This window comes from Centropristis striata, chromosome 17 (genome assembly GCF_030273125.1).
Source record: "Centropristis striata isolate RG_2023a ecotype Rhode Island chromosome 17, C.striata_1.0, whole genome shotgun sequence".
Taxonomy (NCBI): Eukaryota; Metazoa; Chordata; class Actinopteri; order Perciformes; family Serranidae; genus Centropristis; species Centropristis striata.
Genome location: NC_081533.1, coordinates 31,051,973 through 31,075,287, shown reverse-complemented (window position 1 = coordinate 31,075,287; position 23,315 = coordinate 31,051,973). Strand labels below are relative to the sequence as shown.

Genomic DNA, 23,315 nt, shown 5'->3' with positions numbered 1-23,315 from the left:
CCACCCCACAGTCTTGTCCCTTCCTCAACTGAATCCCGATGACATCACAGCAGCGTTAGAGACCAAGCTGCAGACTGACTGCCGGTGTCTGCAGGAGCAGCAGTGGAAGCTGCTCGTCGAGGCTTGTCTCTCCTGTCCCTGCCCTCTGTACCTGGAAGCAGCTTACTCTGAGAGCAGGCTCTGGACCTCCTACTCCCCCCAAGCCAGCCTCGATCTTCCAGCTAGCCTGGAGGGCCTCTACCTTAGCGTGCTGGCTCGCCTGGAGAGAGAGTTGGGGAGGGAGCTGGTGAGACGGGCTGCCTCTCTGATATCCGTCTCACGTTGGGGTGTCACTGAGGAGGTGGGAAAAGAGATCAATATCTTCTGATCCTACTCTTACAAATCAAGTGTATATCCCTAAACCAGAACTATTCTAAAGAAGCAGTATCTAGCATGAAGTCTTGCTGTATTTTGTCACTTTAATTCAACAATTTACCAATTTATCCAAGGCAGTCACAGCAGTGTAATAGCAACCTGGTCTCACAGGAATCCGTGAAATAGCCACGGATTTGCTTAACTCAAAATCCGTGGAATAGCCACGGAATCACGCAAATTTCCGTGAAACTGACACGGATTTCGCTACAATGCAAGTTAATGACAGTCATATCCCGTGGCTATTCCAACATACAAAGTGATTATGTACATTCACTGAGTGAATATTTAGAAAATAAAACATATATTTCTCGCTAGAAATGTAATCAAAATCATTTTTATGCAGAAACTAAGTCAAAATATTGATTTTTTCACTAAAAATGAGAGAACTGTCCGCCATGTTTTTTGTTCTGACCGCTGGGACCTTGAAAGTCACGTGACTTGGAACAAACCAATAGGAAAAAATATTAACTCACATTGTATCGAAATCCGTGTCAGTTTCACGGAAATTTGAGTGATTCCGTGGCTATTCCACGGATTTTGAGTTAAGCGTATCCGTGGCTATTTCACGGATTCCTGTGAGACCAGGTTCGTAATAGTGACTTCCAGCGTGAAAGCTTCTATGTGAATGGGATCTATTTGAAATTCTGATCCACCTCTTGTTTATCCATCATCAGGAGTTACTGGACCTACTGGCCCAAGATGGGAAGGTGTTCCAGGAAGTGACCTCACTTCACTCCTCTACCAGTTACCCCAGGGTGCCCTATGTCTTGTGGGCTCGATTGAAACGTGACCTTGGTCGCCACCTAACTGAAGTAAGGACAGATGGAACATGGGTGTACCGCTGGACACACTCTGAGCTTAGTCGTGTGTGTATAAAGCACTACTTAAAAACAGATGAATCTCGAATGGCTGCGCACGCAGACTATGCCAACTACTATAGAGACAAGCCACAAAACGCACACATATTTCAGCCACTGGCATGGACACTGGATGAGGAAAAGGATGGTGAAGGTATGACGAGGAGTTACAGATTCAATCTGAGGAAGCTTCATGGGTTACCCTACCATCTGGTCTGCTCAGGGCAAATCCTGCCCTTCCTGTCTGAGTGCATTTTTAACTATGAGTTCCTGCTTCATAAGGCCTGGGGTCTGTCTGTCCTGGACATCGAAGAAGACATGAAGAAAGCTGTACTGCCGGACAAGTAGGTCCTAGCAGAGGACAAATAGAAGGCTGTTCTTTTGTCCTAAACTGCATGTAGCAAATAATGATCACACAAGATCCTGCCTTTGAGTCTTGGCTTTGGTTCAGTTTCATGTCCCTCATTGCAACAGCTCACCTTCCAGTTTCTGCTGTCTAATGGAAATTAGAAGACATTTCCACAAAGGGTGCATCAGAATAGTCAAACATCATAACAATTTTCTTTTACTTACCTCTTTCTTCCATGTTGATGGAGGAGGCTATGAAGTCAAATAATGTTTTTAGAGAATTTAAATGGTGTTTGCAGAATTCAACTCAAATTATTTTAAACAGAAAGGTTTTTGACCACTAGTGGTATATGGGAAACATAAAACACATACCTGACAGTTGCATGCTACCACTGATTGCAACTAATGTGTATAACTAGCATGATTCGTGGCAATTCATCCAATAGTTGACATATTTAAACCTGCTGGAAAGTAAGGATTTTTTTCCCAAGAATCCTGTGTCACAGGATTTGTGCAGGTTGGGCTCAGGTGTATTATTTTTCATAGGACTGGGTTGGGACAGGAAAAAGTTAAGGAGATCAGGCAGGACAGGAATATTAATAGGTAAGATATCAAGAAATATAGACTCAAACTCTCCATAAGTTTTAGAAACATGGATCTAGCAGGTGGCCCTCATCAGAAAAAAAATATCCTTTAGGGAAGGTATTTTGGGAGACAGCTCATGTCATCCTAAAATCAGGTTATCACAAAAGTAAAAATGATTTATCCTCTGGTAAGCATGAGTGTCTGTTATACATTTCATGACAATTTAGCAAATATTGTACTCAGATTGTACTGAAAACACCAACATCATTAGGATCCATCTTGTGGGTAGGATTCATTCTGTAGGTTTAGGGTTCTGGGGAAAAGGGCATACATTTTCAGAAAGTCTCCCCTCAAAGGTATTCAGTTGTACCACAGAAAGCGACAGTAATAGTTGTATAGGGAATGTTGAAAGAGAGCTTGACAGAAAAGTTTGAATCCTGTCTTTCACACTTTTGAGTTATGAACACAGTGGTCTGATTTCAGAAAGGTACAACATTCTGCCTTCTGAAAGCAAACTTAAGAAGTCTACCGTTTCTGATATAGTTTATTCACAACCCAGACTTTAATTCAGGAATCTTTGAATCTCTCCTTTTGTTTTCCTGATACATGTTTTAGCTGCCTACTGCAGGCCAGCTTGTGACATCTTTATACCCTAGTTTGTCCTCTTTCCACAACATGCTACCATCCTTCTGTTACATTATCTGTATCAATACCATATGTATCCCCTCCACCTCCTAGGGTGCTGGTGGATGTGGAGGTGCTTTTGGGTGCACTGGAAATGTCCAGAGCAGTGCTGCTGCAGGACCCATGTCAGCTGGCCTCCCAGATTATGGGTCGACTGGGACAAATGGTTATTGAGGACCGTCCTGTTGCACAAGGTACATTGTGACAAAAATTGTGTATATCGCTAGCGAATGTTTTCAAAGCATGAGGCAGGCCTAAAAATGTATAGGTTAAAGTTTTAAGTACAGTAAACCAACACAGATAATCAAAAGCAAGATGAATAGTCAAAGGTGAAGTATAGCTGATCATCTGCATAGAAGTGTTTTTTGTAATTCTAGTGATTGAATTCTTGTCATGAATTTAAAAAGAATACCCGACTTATGGTACATTTTTTAATTCCTGATGGGTTTTGCTTTCTTTATGTGACAAATGTAAGTGATATTTTTTACAAAGAGGCATGTTTGGTGATTCGGGAAACAGTTTTCATTAGTGTAGCTCCATTTGGTGCATATTTGCTGTTTCTGAAACTGAGTCTGACCCAGGTGACCCGCTGAAGTTCAGCTACCTCCATGCTCTACTGTCTCAGTGTACCCAGTCCTCCCTGCCAGTGTTGCTACCCTCCTCCACCTGCTTGCTGCCTCCAGGAGGCCTCCAACACACCCTATTGGCAGGTAACAAATTGTAAATATACTTCCCTGCTTCACCGAGTTGACATCCTGATTTTTCATTCTGTGTTTTGCTTTGAAGAAGGAGCTTAGCCAGAAGGCAAAGCTCTCGATTTACCGGTCCATCTACGTTCCAACCCTCACCTATGGTCATGAACTTTGGGTAGTGACCGAAAGAACAAGATCGCGATACAAACGGCTGAAATGAGCTTCCTCCGTAGGATGGCTGGGCTCAGCCTTAGAGATAGGGTGAGGAGCTCAGACATCTGGAGGGAGCTCGAAGTAGTGCTGCTGCTCCTTCGCATCATAAGGAGCCAGTTGAGGTGGTTTGGCCATCTGGTAAGGATGCCTCCCGGGCGCCTCCCGTTAGAGGTGTTCCGGGCACTTCCAACTGGTAGGAGGCCCCGGGGAAGACCCAGAACACGGTGGAGGGATTATATCTCTCTCCTGGCCTGGGAACGCCTCGGGGTCCCCCAGGAGGAGCTGGACGTTGTGGCTGGGGAGAGGGGCGCCTGGAATGCACTGCTTAGCCTGCTGCCCCCGCGACCCGGCTTTGATATACTATTCAGTGCACACAACATCTATTGTATGTATGTTTCAGAAGATGAACCCCTCCACTGTTGGTCTTTTTCAAGTTTCTTCCATTTTCTTCCATTAAGGTTTTGTCAGGAGTTGTTTTTTTTTTAAATCCTAATCAAGGGTTTAAGAACCAAGGGTATTGTGATAGTGGCTTATATAAGGAAAATTGACTTGATATGATGAATACACCCAGTACTTTAGGTACATGCTTGTCCACTCCACACCTACTGCAACTAAAGTATTTTAGAGTACATGATCTTTCATTATTAAATGTGCATTTAAGCGTAAATGTAACTATATGCTATAACTGTGTAATGAAAAAAAAATCGAATTTAATGATGTTGTATTTTCTAACCAGGTCACTTAACCAATGTGACAGCCCTGGGAGGGGGGCAGAGAGGACACTTGGTCATCACCAGTGAATCAGATGGAAGCCTGAGGTTTTGGGATCTGGAGCAGAGGCGGATCCTCAGGAGCCTGGATGCGGTGGGGGGAGTTGTAGGAGATTCAGTAACCCTGGCTCTGGATGATAGGATGCTTATTCTCTGCATGGGACAGAGTCTGCAGGTTGGACTCCAGCAAATAGTTTCACTGATTGCTTAAAGAGAAGATTAGATAAGATTAGGTTATTTTAGGTTGATTTGAAGCACACTAGGAAAGTGGAGACCCTTTGTATTGCTCTGCACTTTATATATTTATATAATTACAGTATTGTTTTAATGCATACAATGGCACTAAATTGATGGTACAGTGAATGAATGACATGAATATACTAAGTGCTGAGAGAATGAGAATGTATATTTTCTATTTACTATTATTGAGATGAGATGATACGAATGTATCTTGTTATTTACTATTTATTATGCTTTTTTTAATATGAGTCCAGTACCTGAGTGCATTGAATTTCGTTGTATTTCTGTGCAATGACAAATAAAATCTAATCTTAATCTAAAAAAAAAAAGAAACACTGAAAAAAATGTTGTAAAATGAATATTGATCTCTCTGATGTAACTGTTTCAGGTGAGAGAGGTTGAATCTGGGCGAGTTGTGTATTCAGAGAGTGACTCAGTGGACGTTCCCATAGTCACCACGACCTGCGGAGGGCAGCTGCTGGTGGTCTTCTATGATGGAAGTCATCTAGTCAAGGTGCACAGCAGCAAACAAACACAGAGACTAGCTGGTGAACAGCTAAAGAGACAGATGTTTACCTCAGGAGTCGGTGGAGACCAAAGCAGAGCAAAAATGATAATGTTGCTGGATGTGTAAATATGAGAGATGTGATGATGTTTGAATGTTTTATTTTATTATATTGTTCTGCTGCTCTTCAATGGCAGGGAAAGAAATCAATAAATGAAGCCTGAATGTTTGTTCAGCCAAATGATTATTCAGACGTTTATAAAGAGAGCCAAGTGTGTTCACATCGTTATAAAAGGTTTAAACTAACTATGTGTCCCTTGTGTGTTTGTTAGGTTTTTGATCTGGCCTCCTCCTGCTCTCTGCTGCACTGTGTTCACATCTCCATGGGGTGTGAGTCAATCCACAAAGACCGCTCCATTCTGCTGTCCAGCAGCTCCATCAGAGACTACGTCCTCTTTGCCTACAGGTCAGAAGGCAGGGACTGAGACCCGGGTCAGGGTCAGACTAATACATTGCAGCTGCCTTGTGATGATATTCAACAGACATTTGACATACACTTAACTTAATCTTAAGGAAATGATAATTAATGAAATTAATCATCCTGGCTTTATATTCGTATTGGAAACATTCAACCCTTCTACTCTTATCATAGATGCCACTTAGATATTTTCAGGTTATTTCACACAGGAACCTTCTCTAAAAAAAATCCTCACAGCCAGTGTCCAACAATCTCCATCAGAAGGTTAGGACAAGCCTGTCCAGAATGCCATAACACAGAGGAAAAACACAAAGCATGCATCACTGCAAGGATGCAGTATTACTAAAGGCAACTAGTGTATCAACTTTTTCATTTAGCTCAGAAACCCTATTATGGATTGCAGTCACTCAAACTGCACTGCAAAAAAAGAAAAGTTGGGTGAACTCAAAATTTCAAGGCAACAAACTTTGATCAAATTTTAAGTGGACAATTAAACTAAATATTTTAAGTTTTGTTTTTGAGTTTGCTCAATTCTGAATTTCTCTGGCACGATTGTAACGCCGCTATGAATGTCAGCTAATGTTGTGACCACAATTTTGAGTTAGCATTGATACGCTAATGGCTACTCTTGTAGCTGTAACAAGCAGCGCCGCTAGCATCAGCCGCTAGCATCAGTTAGCCGCTAGCATCAGTTAGCCGCTAGCTTTCGCTAATGACCGAATTTCACAACAAAGAAATAAGAGTTATCAGAACTATTGTCCCTTGTTGTGAACCCCAACTTAAAGATATAAGTAACAACAACTCACTAACTTGTTTTTGAGCAGACAACTGGCTTCCTTTTGTTGTGCTAACTTACATTATTGCCCTAAATGTCAGTAATTTATATTTCCAAGTTTTACCAAATTAAATCACTGTTTTAGGCCAAAAAATACAAGTTGGCTTTTTTGCAGTGTGTAGCTGTGAAACTGTAAAAGTCCTTGGTGGGAATGTCTACCTAGATTACTGAGAGCCTATTTGAACAGCAGGTCAGATCTCAGCAGGTCATTTGAGTGTCATGTGATCTCAGCAGCATCACATTCACAATGCATGATTCACAAGTGTCACTGCCAGTGACCTTGTCCTTAAATAATATCACATATCCCTTTGTTAACAAGCTGTGAAATCAGCCCTCCATGGTATCTAGACAAATTTCACCACTGGGTTTGAAAACAGGTGTAAATTATTAAGATGGGCCACTCCTCGTGTGCCTCCCCAGTGTAATGTAGCACAGATGCCTTGGCTCCTCTCACAGAGATGAATGACACTGAATCTGATGGCTACGTAAGGTAATAGCAAGATAATGAAGGCATCCAGGGAGCCTTTCTTCATTCTGTTACTATCTAATTATAACCGAATTAAAAGCAGTGGCATGGGTGTTTTCAGAGTAATTAGCACAGAAGCCATACCTTCGCACCTGACAGGAGGAGGTATCAGATAAACAACAAACTAGGGCGCTGGTGGTTGACGGTAATACAAGACGACAGGGATGGTAATAATATGGAACGCCTCAGAGCATCAGCTCATTTACAGTTAGCTCTCCTCAGTGTGTCACAGTTTAATGAAAGCTCTTATAATCATGATAAAGCCTTGATCTCCAGTGCGTTCTTGCAATCACTTGCACTGTTCAAATTATTATTATTTATTTATTTTACAGATTCTTCAACTTGAGATGGTTGTCAAATTCTGGTATTTTTCATTCTGGATCTTGCTTTTGCTACCATGTGGAAATGTAGGGTGTCCATATCAAGGTTATAATAGTTTTGGATTTTTCATTAGTTTTAGTTTTAATTTCGTTGTGAATTTTGGTTTTCAAATTCAGTTAGTTTTAATTAGTTTTTAGAGTGAGTTTGCTAGTTTTGATTAGTTTTATTTTTTGGAAAATTCTTAGTTTTAGTTTAGTTTTTATTAGTTTTAGTGTTAGTTTTAGTTTTTTTTGTAATGGGGTATTTGTTGGGTGCAAGATTCAATAAGGTCACAATAAATGTTGCCTTTATTTCCTTTGTCTGATCCATTTCAGCCCCAATAAGTTTATTAAGTCATAAAACCAAATAAATGAGATTGATTTCATATCAACCAAAAAGGTTTACGTTTGAAAAAAGTTGACAAAGACTAAAACTAAGGACATATTCAATATAATTTTAGTTAGTTTTAGTTAGTTTTGTAACCACAAAAAAAAAAAAAATATATATATATATATATAAATATATATATAAACCTGGGTTTTATATATTCTCAGACTTTTAATATGTATTCTCAGGTTTCAATATATATATATATATATATATATATATATATATATATATTATTCTCAGGTTTTGAATCCATATATAATATATAATAACTAAATGATGATGATGAAATGTTAACTCATGGTCCACCACAATTAAGTTAAAAAGAAAAGGAAATTTTGTTGAAAAAGTTGAAAAATACAACAACAGTCTCTGTTGTTGTTCACAAGCTGTCGGTCTTGAGCGAGCAGTAAACATTTGTCCCTCTCTTCTATAATATAATTTTAAATTATTTTTCAGGTATTTAATACTTGTTTTTCTCTGTGTTTGAGGTCTGGTGGTGAGGCAGCAGTATTCAGTGCCAGAGGAGGCTCTGTGCTGTCTGTCCTGTCTGCTCAGCATGATGCTGCTTCTATACAAGCTGTGGACATGACTGAAGACTACCTGCTGCTCTTCTGCAGGTACAAACAGTGGTGGAAGAAGTATTCAGATCCCTTACTTAAGTAAAAGTACTAATACAACACTATGAAATTACTCCACTACAAGTAAAATTCCTGCATTCAAAACTTACTTAAGTAAAAGTACAAAAGTATCAGCATCAAAATGTACTTAAAGTATCAAAAGTAAAAGTACTTGTTGTGCCGAATGGACCCACTCAGATTGTTTTATATGTTCTAAATATATTATTACATTATTTGTACTGATGATTTTATGTAAGCAGGGTTTTAATTTTGTCACGATATGGCTCATTTAAGTACTTAATATACTGTTATAAGATTTAATAAAATAAAAAAAGTCTAATCACCTTAAATTGATCATATGTTTTATGTTAAATCTTGACCTGAAAAGTAACTAAAGCTGTCAGCTAAATGTAGTGGAGTAAAAAGTACAATATTTGCCTCAAAATGTAGTGGAGTAGAAGTATACATTTACAGAAAATAGAAACACTCAAGTAAAGTACAAGTACCTCAAAATTGTACTTCAGTACAGTACTTGAGTAAATGTACTTAGTTACTTTCCACCACTGGGTACAAATCACCAGAAGTTATTTCTGGAGAAAAGCAATCTAAAAACCAAATTGGAGTAAAATTTTTACATTCACCAATATGTTCCTGAATGTAAAGTAGAGATAGCTAAGTAATAATAAAGGCTGAGCCAATCCCATCTCACATTAGGCTTCAGGGATTGGTTTGCAACTGGAGTTCAGATAAGGGTTATGGATGATGAATTAATGATAATAAATGGTGTGCAATCTATTTTTAAAATCCTGCACGACATGCATGCAGACACTAGGGACAGGGGGATATGTCCCGCCAGGTTCAAAGTGACAAACATCGTTGATAAAACACAGGATAATGTTCCATTAGTTAGACTATTTACATTGCAGCGCGTGTTAATGGTGCGTTCAAGGTCTACACAAATGTCAGAAATTTCGAGGTTGTTCCGAGCTCCAAGTTTCCGACTTTCAAGTTCTGACTTTCAGTGTAAATTGAACACACCATACGGCGTTTCGGTAAGAACGTGTTAGACCCGCCTTCAAAATAAAAGCAAACACATCTAGCTTTCTAAATAAGAGCACATGGATGTGTTAGCAGAGTCTACCACAGAATTTAGAAGAAGACTGTCAAAATAAGATGCCTTAAATAAAACAGAGGAACCCTTATCCTCCTTTACAATAACTATCTAAAATATGCAATGATTTAGATGGAATAGTGGCATTAGAATGTGTGAGAGGCACAAAATTTAGGCTTTTAGAGCAAAAATGTTCCCCGGGCCCCCCTATTTTGTTTGGGTCTCCCCATCATAGTCTCAGAAAATCCTGTGGGAAACACTGATTCGGCTTGACAGACTGTACAGACAAGAAATCACCCAGCAGTATGTTCAGGGTGATGAAAGGAGGAGAGATGTTTTTGGGTCCTTCATTGAGTCAGCTTCAAGTCAGTAAATTTGCTTGGTTGCACTGAGAATTTCATGTACAAACTTCCATTTATTTATGTTAATATGTTGGTTGTTGTTTACACTACAGTTATTTAAATTTATTTTGGTTAAGGCATGGAGTGGAAAAATAACTAATTGAGTTGAAATTCATTTGCTGACACAACCTGGTCTCACAGAAATCCGTGGAATAGCCACGGAATCGCTCAAATTTCCGTGAAAATGACACGGATTTCGCTACAATGCAAGTTAAAGACAGTCAAATCCCGTGGCCATCCCATTGATATTTTTTCCTATTGGTTTGTTCCAAGTCACGTGACTTTCAAGGTTCCGGCGGTCAGAACAAAAAACATGGCGGACAGTTCTCTCATTTTTTGTGAAAAAAAATCAATATTTTGACTTAGTTTCTGCATAAAAATGGATTTTGATCACATTTCTAGCGAGAAATATATGTTTTATTTTCTAAATATTCACTCAGTGAATGTACATAATCACTTTGTATGTTGGAATAGCCACGGGATATGACTGTCATTAACTTGCATTGTAGCGAAATCCGTGTCAGTTTCACGGAAATTTGAGTGATTCCGTGGCTATTCCACGGATTTCTGTGAGACCATATTGGCTGACAGCTTCGTCCCTCCAGTTCAAAAATCCAATTTTGACAATTGGTGAACCTGCACTTAACACCTACACTGTGCTGTGTGTTTGTCAGATACCCGTACAAGAGGGGCAGTGACATAATCCACATCGAACTCTTCAGCACCGGCTCCTTCCTCTACCTGCGGTCTATACTGGGCTGCAGCCAGGACTGTATCTCCCAGGTCTCTGTCAACCGAGCAGGGACTCATGTTGTGGCCTTTAGCCCCTCCCCCAGTGCTGACATCACTGAGCTGGTCACCTGGAACCTGGAGACAGAGGACCACAAACACATCACTCGCTTCCCCGCGCTACTGATGAAAGGTTTGTTTTTACAGAGATACCCAAAGAGGTTTTTATACCAAAGAGGATTGGGGCCACACTGTAAAAAATGTCTCTAGATTTTACGGTGAAAAACTGCTAAACCGTGACAGTAAAAGACCGTAAAATGATAAATGAGTTAATTCAGTTTCAGTAACAATGAAACACCGTAAATGTATATATCAGCCAAAACAGTATGTTTTACTTCTTTTTTTTTTTTTTTTATACATTACTCTACTGTAATATTCACTGGCACTGTGTTTGTGTCAAAAATATACTGTTATATATAAACAAACTTGAATATCATGAATAAAGATGAAAGTGGCAAAAGACAAAAACTCAAATTTCTGAGAAAAATAAATCAGATATTCTTTAAGATTAAAACCAGTACATTTACGAGTAAAAAATAAAAATATTTTCTGAGATTTTAGATGCAAATTTAAGTGAAAGCAACTGATATTCTGAGATAAAGTTTTAATGTGTAAGCCATCACTGTAATTTTTGCATTTATCTTTTGTAAAAAATACTTTTTCTAACTGTTAAATGTTCTAAACACAATATCTCTAACAAAAATATACTGTCATATTTAATAGTAAAATCTTATGAAGTATTTTCTTGTCAATTATATGGCAGAGCAGAGTTTCTTTTGATGGAAAAACTCTTTATTTATACTGTAAAAATTTGAATAAAATGGCAATCTTAAACCTAGCCAATATCATTTTACCGTAATATTAAAAAAAGTTGCACTGTATTTATTACGGTAAAGTTCTGGCAACCACAGCTGCCGGTTTTTTACCGTAAAAACAACAGTTTGTTTTTTTACAGTGCAGGAGGGGAAAGAATTAGAATTATTTTTTTTCATTTTGCAGTTCGAGAATAAAATTGAAATACAATTTTGTGAAAAAAAAATTGAAAAGATTTTTTGTTTTTGGTCAAGTTGGAATCATGAATTTTTTTTTTTCACTCATTTTTTTTCCTACCTGGCCCCAATCCTCATCGGTAGAGGATCGATTAGGCGGGGCAGCTCTGTCAAGGTTTGGATTTCTAACATACTAAAATGGCATATATGGGCCACTTATAAGGGAAAAACCCAATGCCCCCCCATGCCTCCATGTTTGAAAGAGCACACTAAAGTGCCCTCTAGATCAGTAGTTCTCAACCTTTTTGAGTCGCGACCCCCAATTTAACATGCATGTTGTCTGCGACCCCCGCTCACTGAACACGATCTCACATGCACAGTTCAGATCACCCAAAAAAGAAACAAAATGACCAAAAAAGGAAACAAAATGACCAAAAAAGACACAAAATGACCAGAAAAGACAGAAAATGACCAAAAAAGGAAACAAAATGACCAAAAAAGACACAAAATGACCAGAAAAGACAGAAAATGACCAAAAAAGGAAACAAAATGACCAAAAAAGACACAAATTGACCACAAAATGATTAAAAAAAGACACAAAATGATCAAAAAAAGACACAAAATGGCCTAAAAAGACACAAAATGACCAAAAAAGGAAACAAAATGACCAAAAAAGACACAAATTGACCACAAAATGATAAAAAAAAGACACAAATTGACCACAAAATGATAAAAAAAGACACAAAATGATAAAAAAGACACAAAATGGCCTAAAAAGACAGAAAATGACCAAAAAAGGAAACAAAATGACCAAAAAAGACACAAAATGACCAGAAAAGACAGAAAATGACCAAAAAAGGAAACAAAATGACCAAAAAAGACACAAATTGACCACAAAATGATTAAAAAAAGACACAAAATGATCAAAAAAAGACACAAAATGGCCTAAAAAGACACAAAATGACCAAAAAAGGAAACAAAATGACCAAAAAAGACACAAATTGACCACAAAATGATAAAAAAAAAGACACAAATTGACCACAAAATGATAAAAAAAGACACAAAATGATAAAAAAGACACAAAATGATAAAAAAAGACACAAAATGATAAAAAAGACACAAAATGGCCTAAAAAGACAGAAAATGACCAAAAAAAGGAAACAAAATGACCAAAAAAGACACAAAATGACCAGAAAAGACAGAAAATGACCAAAAAAGGAAACAAAATGACCAAAAAAGACACAAATTGACCACAAAATGATTAAAAAAAGACACAAAATGATCAAAAAAAGACACAAAATGGCCTAAAAAGACACAAAATGACCAAAAAAAGACACAAAATGACCAAAAAAAAGACACAAAATGACAAAAAAACAACAACACAAAATGACCAAAAAAAGACATTAAGTGACCAAAAACACATTAACACATGAACACTTTAACACAGTGGAGACAGAGCTGACTTCCAAAATGATTTGGCGACCCCCAGAAATCATCTCGCGACCCCAATTGGGGTCCCGACCCCAAGGTTGAGAATAGCTGCTCTAGAGTGGTGAAAACAAGAGGAAGTGGCTTATCGGCTGCCCTTTACACATGCAAAAATATTATTGGGTGCCCTCTAGAGAACTATTCTCAACCTTGGGGTCGGGACCCCAATTGGGGTCTCGAGATGATTTCTGGGGGTCGCCAAATCATTTTGGAAGTCAGCTCTATCTCCACTGTGTTAATGTGTTCATGTGTTAATGTGTTTTAGTCTTTTTGGTCACTTAATGTCTTTTTTTTTTGGTCATTTTGTGGGGTTTTTTTGTCATTTTGTGTGTTATTTGTGTCTTTTTTGGTAATTTTGTTTCCTTTTTTTGGTCTTTTTGTGTTGTTGTTTTTTGTCGTTTTGTGTCTTTTTGGTAATTTTGTTTCTTTTTTGGGTCATTTTGTGTCTTTTTGATCATTTTTCTGGTCAATTTGTGTCTTTTTTGGTCATTTTGTTTCCTTTTTTCGGTCATTTTGTTTCTTTTTTGGGTGATCTGATCTGTGCGTGTGAGATTCTGTTCAGTGAGCAAGGGTTGCGGACAACATGCATGTTAAATTGGGGGTCGCGACTACTAGGGTGCCCCTTCATATAATAAATTATGATGATGTGCCCTCTAGAGCAAGAAAATTTGATAAAGTGCCTTAATGATTTAAGGACTAACTAGGAACAGCTAGTTATTTCCATGCCTTCCCTGGTGTTCATCAACTGGACACGCTGCAGACATTTTACCTGGGACATATACACTACTGGTCAAAAGTTTTAGAACACACCAACTTTTCCAGAATTTAATTGAAAATGATGCAGTTTAATGTCTCAGTGTACTCTGAAATGAATGCACATTTGCAACATTTAAAATTCTTTATTGAGCATGATAGTGTTTTGAAAGTGAAAAAAAAGATTCAAAATCACATTTTATGTTGGACTAAAGGACTAAAAAAAGACACAAAATGACCAAAAAAAGACACCAAAAGACACAAAAGACACCAAAAGACACAAAATGACAAAAAAAAGACACCAAAAGACACAAAAGACACCAAAAGACACAAAATGACAAAAAAAAGACACAAAATGACTTCCAAAGACATGAAAAGAATTCAAAAATGGACAAAATAGCCCAAGACTCCATAGAGTTAAGTTGTTAACCCATTTCTTGTTCCCTGAAAAAGGCCTACTTGTATAATTCTGAAATGTACATTATTTTTCAGTTTTTGTTAAGCTTACCTTTTTTTATTTACCTCTGGCAGTTCACCACTTACCTTTGTACCCTTTCAAGCTGTTCATTTGACTTGAACTGCTTGAATTTCAAGAAAAAACTGGAAAAATTGGGGTGTTCTAAAACTTTTGACCGGTAGTGTAGCTTTAGCATCTTTTAGCATTATTACCTAGCATTGAGGTCAGAGGAGCTGTAAGACAGGATATTTTCTTTCCTTTCAGGCTTGTGTTCTGATCTGCGCTACTGTCTTGGGATCTGCAGTGGAGAAAAGTACCTTCGCCTGTGGGATCTGACCTCCAGGATCAGTGACCAGGCTCTTACCTATAATATCCATAAGATCAGGAGTGAGGGCACAGAGGAGATCATCCCTATGGGGAGAACCCCGAGGTAGGTACTGAGAGGTAGAACTGACCATAGTCACACTGGCCCTCATTTATCAAACCAGCGTAGAAACGAGTGCAGATCTGAGCGTATATTTCATCTTAGGACAGGGTTCACGTGTGATTTATCAAACGTTCGTATCTCGCCAATCACAGCGTAACAATAATCGGCTGTTGATAAATGCAGCGGCTTGAAACAATTTAAAATACCACGCCCTAATATATAGCTGATTCAGAAGGCTCGCCTCCAGAGTTTACAACACCGAAGGACGCAATACAGCCAAAAATAGGATTTTCCCCCCCTAAAGTCAACTTTATTTGCAAAGTGCACCGTTACAAATAACAACAGTATCGATATAGACATTTTACAGAAATACACAGCGAGGGAGGTTTATGAAATAAAAGTACTTTTAGTTATAAACTCAAACAAGTTCACTGAATATTTTACATTTGGAGCACAGACTTAAACGTTTTCACAGCTTTTTGGTTGAAGGAGGTAAACAATGTTTTAAAGTAAGTTTTAATTCCAAAAGAAGAGGAATTTTTCAGATCTCCATTTAATGACCTTCCTGTCAGGATGAGTTAGGCCTTCAAAATAAAAGGTCACAATGGTGATTGTATGTTAACAGTAGTCTTGGGATGAACTGTCATGGAAAATCTTAGGAGACAACAAAAGTTTCTAGAAAGACAGCCCTGAACGGGGTAAACTTTATGCGTTCTGTAACTGTTTAGCATCTTTCAGTCTGTCCTTACATCATCAGGAATGGCTCCTTTTTCTCGTATGTATAGTATTATAGTAAGTATAAAGCTGCCAGGAACCGAAAATACAAACAAAAGACACAGGTGTCTATGGAAACGTACCATTTTTATTTATACACAAAAAACAGCAGAAAAAAATAATAAATAATAAAATTGCAAAACAGTCTATTTGCATATAAATTAAAAAAAAATTAAACATTTTCATTGCAGAAAGAAAATTCACATCTTTAAAATGGTCTAGAAACATAAATGGCACACTGTGAAAGCTCCTATGATTGCACTTTCAACTGGCTTTCTCAGCTTGTCTACATATCATATATAAATAAAGTTATTACTGTAAATAAAACATGTGTATTTTCAATAAATAGATGGACTCCAGAGGGTTAACTGGGGACTCTAAATTGCCCATAGGTGTGAAAGAAAGCATGAATGGTTGTCTGTCTCTTTCCCTTGCGACCCAAGTTATAAAGGATAATGAATGAATGAATGAATGAATGAATTTGATACAAGTTAACACAGCACCTCTAATAACATTATAAGTGCTACCACTATGGCAGGTATTTCCAAAAGGAGATGCAAGACATCATCTCATGTTTTTTTACTGGACTTAATTATAATGTGACTTTGTCGCATTGATATTTGTGGTTTTCCTCCCTAAGGAGAATAGAACATGGGGTAAGGCTAAATAATTGATATTTTCAGGTCTCGAACAGCCTGTAGCTGTAGCTTGGTATGATGTTCCTTTTTTTTTTAACAATCTGTTTATTGGATTTTACATTTTTATAAAACAAACCAACAATACTGTTCCATACACCAGTAATTGCAAGTGAATACAACATACGACAGAACAGATACCAACCCCCCACCCCCCTCCCATAGGCACCTAGCCCCAAGAAATTGGCAAATATAGTTGAAAAGTAAAGATAAACAAACAAAGGAAAAACAAAAAAAGATGGGTTGTGATAAAAGAATAGATAAAATGATCAAATAAATAATAATACAAATAAGTAAATTAATAATCAAATAAATAAAATCAATAAGAAATAACAAATACCTAACTTATTATATATACATATACATATTTAATTTAAAAAAATTGTAGTAAAAAAAACAGATAACAAAAAATAAGTAAATAAAATTAAAGGGAAAACAAACAAACAACAAACAAACAAAGGCTCAGCTCATTTCAGTACTCAATTCACAGTCATCAGACATCTTGTGCTATTGACATAAAATAAAAAGGGATTCCAGGACTTCTCAAATGAGACAGCCATACCAGTCAAAGTCAGTCTAATTTTCTCTAATTTAAGAAAATAAAGCACCTCCTTAACCCAGTGTGAATAGGTAGGTGGGACTGTGGATTTCCATTTTAAATCCATTTCCATTTCCATTTTTTTTGGCCAGCAGAGTAGTGAATGCTATCAGGTCATATGATGTTATTTGATGGAGTCTGTCTCTCTCTGCTGGCAGGTATGCTGTGTGCCGCTCCGTCAGAGCTGGGACGGTGTCTGTGTGGAACCTGACCAGGCGGCGTTTTTCCTGCCGACCAGTCAGAGTGGAGCACGGCCTCTACAGCACAACTGACGTGGTGCTGGCACATGACTTCAAACTTTACATCCTTACAGACAGAAGCACCAACTGCAGCATGGACACCTCTTCATATCCATTCCAGGTCTGACTCTCTTTCCTGTCATTTCTTTTCTATTCATCTGCTCATTTCCCCTGTCAGATTAACAGAACTGACACGTCTGACCCCCCAGACTCTCCTGGTGTATGATTTGATTAAGCGGAGCTATGTGAGGAGACTGACTGGGATCACGGTCCATCCCGGTCCTCAGCAGGAGTACCGTGTTCTGGAGAATGGACGGACTCTTCTGGGACTATCGGAGACCAGGTGAGAGTCAATGTGAAATACAGGGAGCGTGAAAAGGCTTCTATTAGGGATACTACACACCACTTAGGCCAGGGGTGTCAAACTCAAATACACAGTGGGCCAAAATGTAAAACTTGGACAAAGTCACGGGCCAACATTGATATTTATTGACAAAATTGCCCTAAACAAGTTCAAACGAAATGGAACAAGCAAAGCTTGATATAACTCAATATTGCAAACATGCAAAATCGAATATCAAATAAAACAAACAAACACATCAATGGCATTCATTTCTTAAATAAAATTTAAATAAAAATCGTATGTCCCTTTATTTTATATGCGGCCTTCTTTAAATTTAAATTTAACAGTAATCTTTTTTCCACAGGCTAAAAATAAATGTGAGAATAAAATAACAATAATAAACCAAATGACTAATAATAAAATCCTTCAATGAATGTGCAACCATTCAAGCCTTGGACTAGCAAGAAAAATAAAAACAACTTTAATTGTTGCTCAGTTTGCTACACACTGATCTACTGTGTTCAAGCCAAAACACCAGCAGAGCATTCTGGGATTTGTAGTATTATTTGCGCTGTATAATAATAATAATTTGGTATTGCCTTGCGGGCCAAATATAATTATACTGCGGGCCAAATTTGACACCTCTGACTTAGGCCTTCAATCACGGATTTTCCTTAACAGCTTATCTAATCTCAGGTAGCAGATCCCAGCTGACACTGGGAGAGAGGCAGGGTCCACCCTGGACAGGTCTCCAGACTATTACAGGGCAGAGACATAGAGACAGACAACTATTCATGTTCTCATTCACTCCTACGGGCAATTTAGAGTCACCAAAGTGACTCTGGAAATGTATGTTCATTTTAATTTTTTTTTAATAAGCACATTGCAGATAAAGTGCAGATCTACTTTATCACAATGCTTCATGACAATAAGTGATGTTCAATTAAGTTCAGAAATGTTGTTACATTGTTAGATTTTCTAAATATCTGCATCAACTATTGCAAGTCCCAGATCTCTCAGCCACTTAAAATAACTGTCTGATCTCCAGATGGTTTGATGGATTCTATGAATGACATTCCTCACACAGATTTCTTTTTTTTTTTTTTTGTAATTTACTTTTTATTGGTTTTTGAAATGAACAAACAAACAATCAACATGAAGACCTATAGACAAATACAGAAAATATCAAAGAAAAAAGTAAAAGTGTACAAAAGGGGATTGGAAAACACCCCAAAATAAATGAATAAATAAAATAAAATAAAAAGGGTAAAGGTACAAAGAAATGAAAGTATTCTGATCGTCCAATCTGAGATTACCTGAAATCCGGTTTTATGGTAGAGACATATGTAATCCATTTTTGCCAATTTTCAATAAATACCTCTTTTTGTGTTCTTAAATTGAAAGTAATTCTTTCCATTACAAAGATACTGTACACAATATCAATCCATTCATCTGCACTAGGTGCCTCCCTCTTCAGCCATTTCTTTGTTATTGATTTCTTACAGGCCACCAGTAATATTCTAAGTAAATATTTATCTTTATTCCTCCACTCCAGTTCCTCTAGATCCACTAAATATCCTCACACAGATTTCATTGAAATGCAGATTATGAACTGAACTGATTAAGAAATAAAAATATAAAAGTAAAAGTATCAAACATGCTAATAAATGTATTAGACAAACCTTCATCAGTCTGTTTCAACTGTTTGGTTTCTGTCTGTTGGGTGTCTTTGCAGACATCATCTGGTCCTTTGGGATCTGGACTCTGGTTCTATCAGACATGAGATCAAACCTTCTCACAGGGAGTCGCTCCTCTGCAGCAGCAGCAGCAGCGTCCAGCAGGGCCTGCAGCCCAATGAGACACCACACAGAGAGACAACATGTGAGCTGCCTGATCCTCTGAACACACCAGTGGTGGAAAAAGTATTCAGATCCCTTACTTAAGTAAAAGTACTGATACAACACTGTGAAATGACTCCACTACAAGTAAAAGTCCTGCATTCAAAACTTACTGAAGTAAAAGTAGAGAAGTATCAGCATCAAAATGTACTTAAAGTATCAAAAGTAAAAGTACTCATTATGCAGAATGGACCCACTCAGATTGTTTCATATATTCTAAAAATATATTGTTGGGTTATTATTTTTGATGCATTTATGTACGGACCGCTTTAATTTTCCCAAGGTAGGGCTCATTTTAACAACTTAATATACTCTTATGATGTTCAATTTAAAACATGTTAACATGTTAGCAAACATTTCATATTAATTATGTTTTTATGTTAAATCTTGAACTGGAAAGTAACTAAAACTGGCAGCTAAATATAGTGGAGTAAAAAGTACAATATTTGCCTCAAAATGTAGTGAAGTAGAAGTATAAAGTAACATAAAATGGAAATACTCAAGTAAAGTACAAATATCTCAAAATTGTACTTAAGTACAGTACTTGAGTAAATGTACTTAGTTACATTCCACCACTGGTACACACACATCATCATCATCATTATCATCATCATCATCATTATCATCATCATCACCACTTTCTTTAATTTTCTTTTCCATGACACATGACCTTTCACAAATCCAAACCAATTTATAGACAGCTACACTACTGGTCAAAAGTTTTAGAACACACCAACTTTTCCAGAATTTAATTGAAAATGATGCAGTTTAATGTCTCAGTGTACTCTGAAATTAATGCACATTTGCAACATTTAAACGAACGAACGAAATTAAAACTAAAACTAATGAAAAATCCAAAACTATTATAACCTTGCTGATATAACAACATATAACCTGTTAAATCAGTCTTGACTAATATCTGGTTAGATGATAGCACATGTGTACTGACTAATTCCTAAAAGAAGTCTAGTACTGGTTGCTAACAAAGATGATTTAGTTTAGACGTGCGCCCAGTGCGCTCCGAACATATAAAAAACAGAAAGTGCACTAATGTTTACAAAATATCTCACTGATTTATTTTCCAGTCATACAGCGGCAATGACTTTAACTCATAATATACAAATGTAACAAAAACAACAAACCGAATTGTTCCTTATATCAAAGACCAAAATACTAATACATACGAGGCACAAACTGGGCACAAACTGGGCACAAACTGGCCATAAACTGGCCATAAACTGGCCATAAACTGGGCATAAACTGGGCACAAACTGGCCATAAACTGGCCATAAACTGGCCATAAACTGGGCATAAACTGGGCACAAACTGGCCATAAACTGGCCATAAACTGGCCATAAACTGGGCATAAACTGGGCACAAACTGGCCATAAACTGGGCATAAACTGGCCATAAACTGGGCATAAACTGGGCATAAACTGGCCATAAACTGGGCATAAACTGTGCACAAACTGGCCATAAACTGGCCATAAACTGGGCATAAACTGGGCATAAACTGGGCATAAACTGGCCATAAACTGGCCATAAACTGGCCATAAACTGACCATAAACTGGGCATAAACTGGGCACAAACTGGCCATAAACTGGGCATAAACTGGGCATAAACTGGGCATAAACTGGGCACAAACTGGGCATAAACTGGGCATAAACTGGGCATAAACTGGGCATAAACTGGCCACAAACTGGGCATAAACTGGCCATAAACTGGCCATAAACTGGCCATAAACTGGCCATAAACTGGGCATAAACTGGGCATAAACTGGGCACAAACTGGCCATAAACTGGCCATAAACTGGCCATAAACTGGGCATAAACTGGGCACAAACTGGGCATAAACTGGGCACAAACTGGGCACACTCGAAAACTGTTTGCTTCCCAAATCAGCAACCCCGGTGTCTGGGTTTCCCCAGGTTAAATGGCCCAACACAGCTGACCCGAGGTCAGCTGAGCCACACAGCAAACACAGCTCCCCCCAGAGGCATGGAGCAAAATTACATGAATACAAAAAATGAATATGGCTCATACAACATGTCTGCATAGGCCTGTAGATCTGAGTAACTCTGGCCTGTCACAGTGACGCCGTGGGACATTCGAACAGAGAGCCAGTCTGCAAAGAAAAGGAGGCTGGTGAAAGAGGCTCAGAGGGAGAGAGAGACCAGAAGAAGGCTGGACAGAGAGAAATACAACTCTATAGACCAGTACCTGCTCAGTGAGGATCAACAGGTACACATCTGTAAAGAATATTTCCATGTTTTAGGTTGATAAAGCAGTGCTGAAGTGCTCCATACATTATAACAGGAGTATTTTATTTTATATGATAATGTCACTGCATGAACATTTTGAGATTAACCCTCTGAAGTCCAGGAGATTTTGGTTCAAATTTGTCAACTTCCTATGAATTCTGTCTCTGTTTAGCATCTTTCAGTCTGTCCTTACATCACATGCATGGCTCCTTTTTCTCAACACAAACTTGGCTATCAGCTATCAGTCATATTTTTCATTTTATTTTAATTACCAGTATGTATAGTAATATAGTAAGTATAAAGCTGCCAGGAACCAAAAATACAAACAAAAGACACAGGTGTCTATGGAAATGTACCATTTAAAAAATAAAAAAAATCCCATTTATACACACAAAAACAGCAGAAATAACAATAAATAATAAAATTGCAAAACATATTTGTATATAAATTAAAAATAAAAATAAAAACATTTTCATTGTAGAAAGAAAATTCACATTTAAAGGCAGCGGTGCATCAATTTATGAAGGAAAGAGGTACTCCTTAATCTCAAAGTAGAATTATTTGCTGAATTTCGGACCGATTTCCAAACGTATTGATTTCGTTAAAAACATGACTATGATACAGGGTGTTTTGATATTTTAAAAATGCTGGTTTTATTACCCAAATACAAATTCTACTTAATGTTATCATCAGCAGACTGTATGCTGTATGGGACCAGTGCTCGGTGTGATTGCCCCGTGGCCCTAATAATAAATAATAAAACTGCAAAAACAGTCTATTTGCATATAAATTAAAAATAGTAATAGTTTTCATTGTAGAAAGAAAATTCACATTTTAAAAATGGTCGAGAAACATAAATGGGACACTGTGAAAGCTCCTATGATTGAACTTTAACTGGCTTTCTCAGCTTGTCTACATATCATATATAAATAAAGTTATTACTGTAAATATAACATGTATTTTGAATAAATAGATGGACTCCAGAGGGTTAATGGGTTTATTATATGCTTCATTACGTTGTCAGTAGTTGTTGCTCCTCTACGTTCCACACTTTTCTTCTGCAGGTGGTGGTGTGCTCTTATTTTGCTCACCACCTCAGTGTCTTCAGTTTGGTTACACATGAACACCTTCACACCCTGGAGGAGGAAACATCCCAGCTGAGCCTCCACACAGCAGCTCTGACCTCCACAGGCAGCCACCTGGTGCTGAGCAGCTACGACCAGGAGCAGAGGAGCCCCACCATCACCCTGTGGGACCTGCACCAAGGAGCGGTGGGCTGGCTCTGCCTGTGACTAAAACTAAGCATTTTCAAAAAATAAAAACTAAACTAAAACTAGAAAACTCACTCTAAAAACTAACTAAAACTAACTGAATTTGAAAACAAATTCACAACAAAATTAAAACTAAAACTAATGAAAAATCCAAAACAGACACCTATTCATGTTCTCATTCACACCTACGGGCAATTTAGAGTCACCAAAGTGACTCTGGAAATGTATGTTCATTTTTAATTTTTTTTATACACTGTAAAAAAAATCTGTTTAATTTACGGTAAAATACCGGCAGCTGTGGTTGCCA

General features: G+C 37.6%; 1 protein-coding gene and 1 long non-coding RNA gene across 2 annotated transcripts; both read left to right on the top strand.

The window, feature by feature from the left end:
* Positions 1-5,667: 5,667 nt before the first annotated feature.
* Positions 5,668-11,048, top strand: si:ch211-212k18.6 (uncharacterized). Its single transcript, XM_059355388.1, has 3 exons — positions 5,668-5,774; positions 8,386-8,514; positions 10,701-11,048. Exons 1-3 carry the CDS (start codon positions 5,692-5,694, stop codon positions 11,023-11,025), a joined length of 537 nt encoding a protein of 178 aa, XP_059211371.1. The 5' UTR covers positions 5,668-5,691; the 3' UTR covers positions 11,026-11,048.
* A 3,327-nt stretch (positions 11,049-14,375) lies between these two features.
* Positions 14,376-19,435, top strand: LOC131990008 (uncharacterized). Its single transcript, XR_009396015.1, has 3 exons — positions 14,376-14,932; positions 17,155-17,578; positions 19,314-19,435. It is a non-coding gene; the product is annotated as an uncharacterized LOC131990008 (long non-coding RNA).
* The last annotated feature ends 3,880 nt before the right edge of the window (positions 19,436-23,315 follow it).

Bases quoted from the DNA above. Each gene is read 5' to 3' on its own strand.
- si:ch211-212k18.6 (XM_059355388.1), top strand. From the start codon at position 5,692: ATGGGGTGTGAGTCAATCCACAAAGACCGCTCCATTCTGCTGTCCAGC. The intron at 5,775-8,385 runs GTCAGAAGGCAG...TCTGTGTTTGAG, and splicing joins TACGTCCTCTTTGCCTACAG to GTCTGGTGGTGAGGCAGCAG. The intron at 8,515-10,700 runs GTACAAACAGTG...TGTGTTTGTCAG, and splicing joins TACCTGCTGCTCTTCTGCAG to ATACCCGTACAAGAGGGGCA.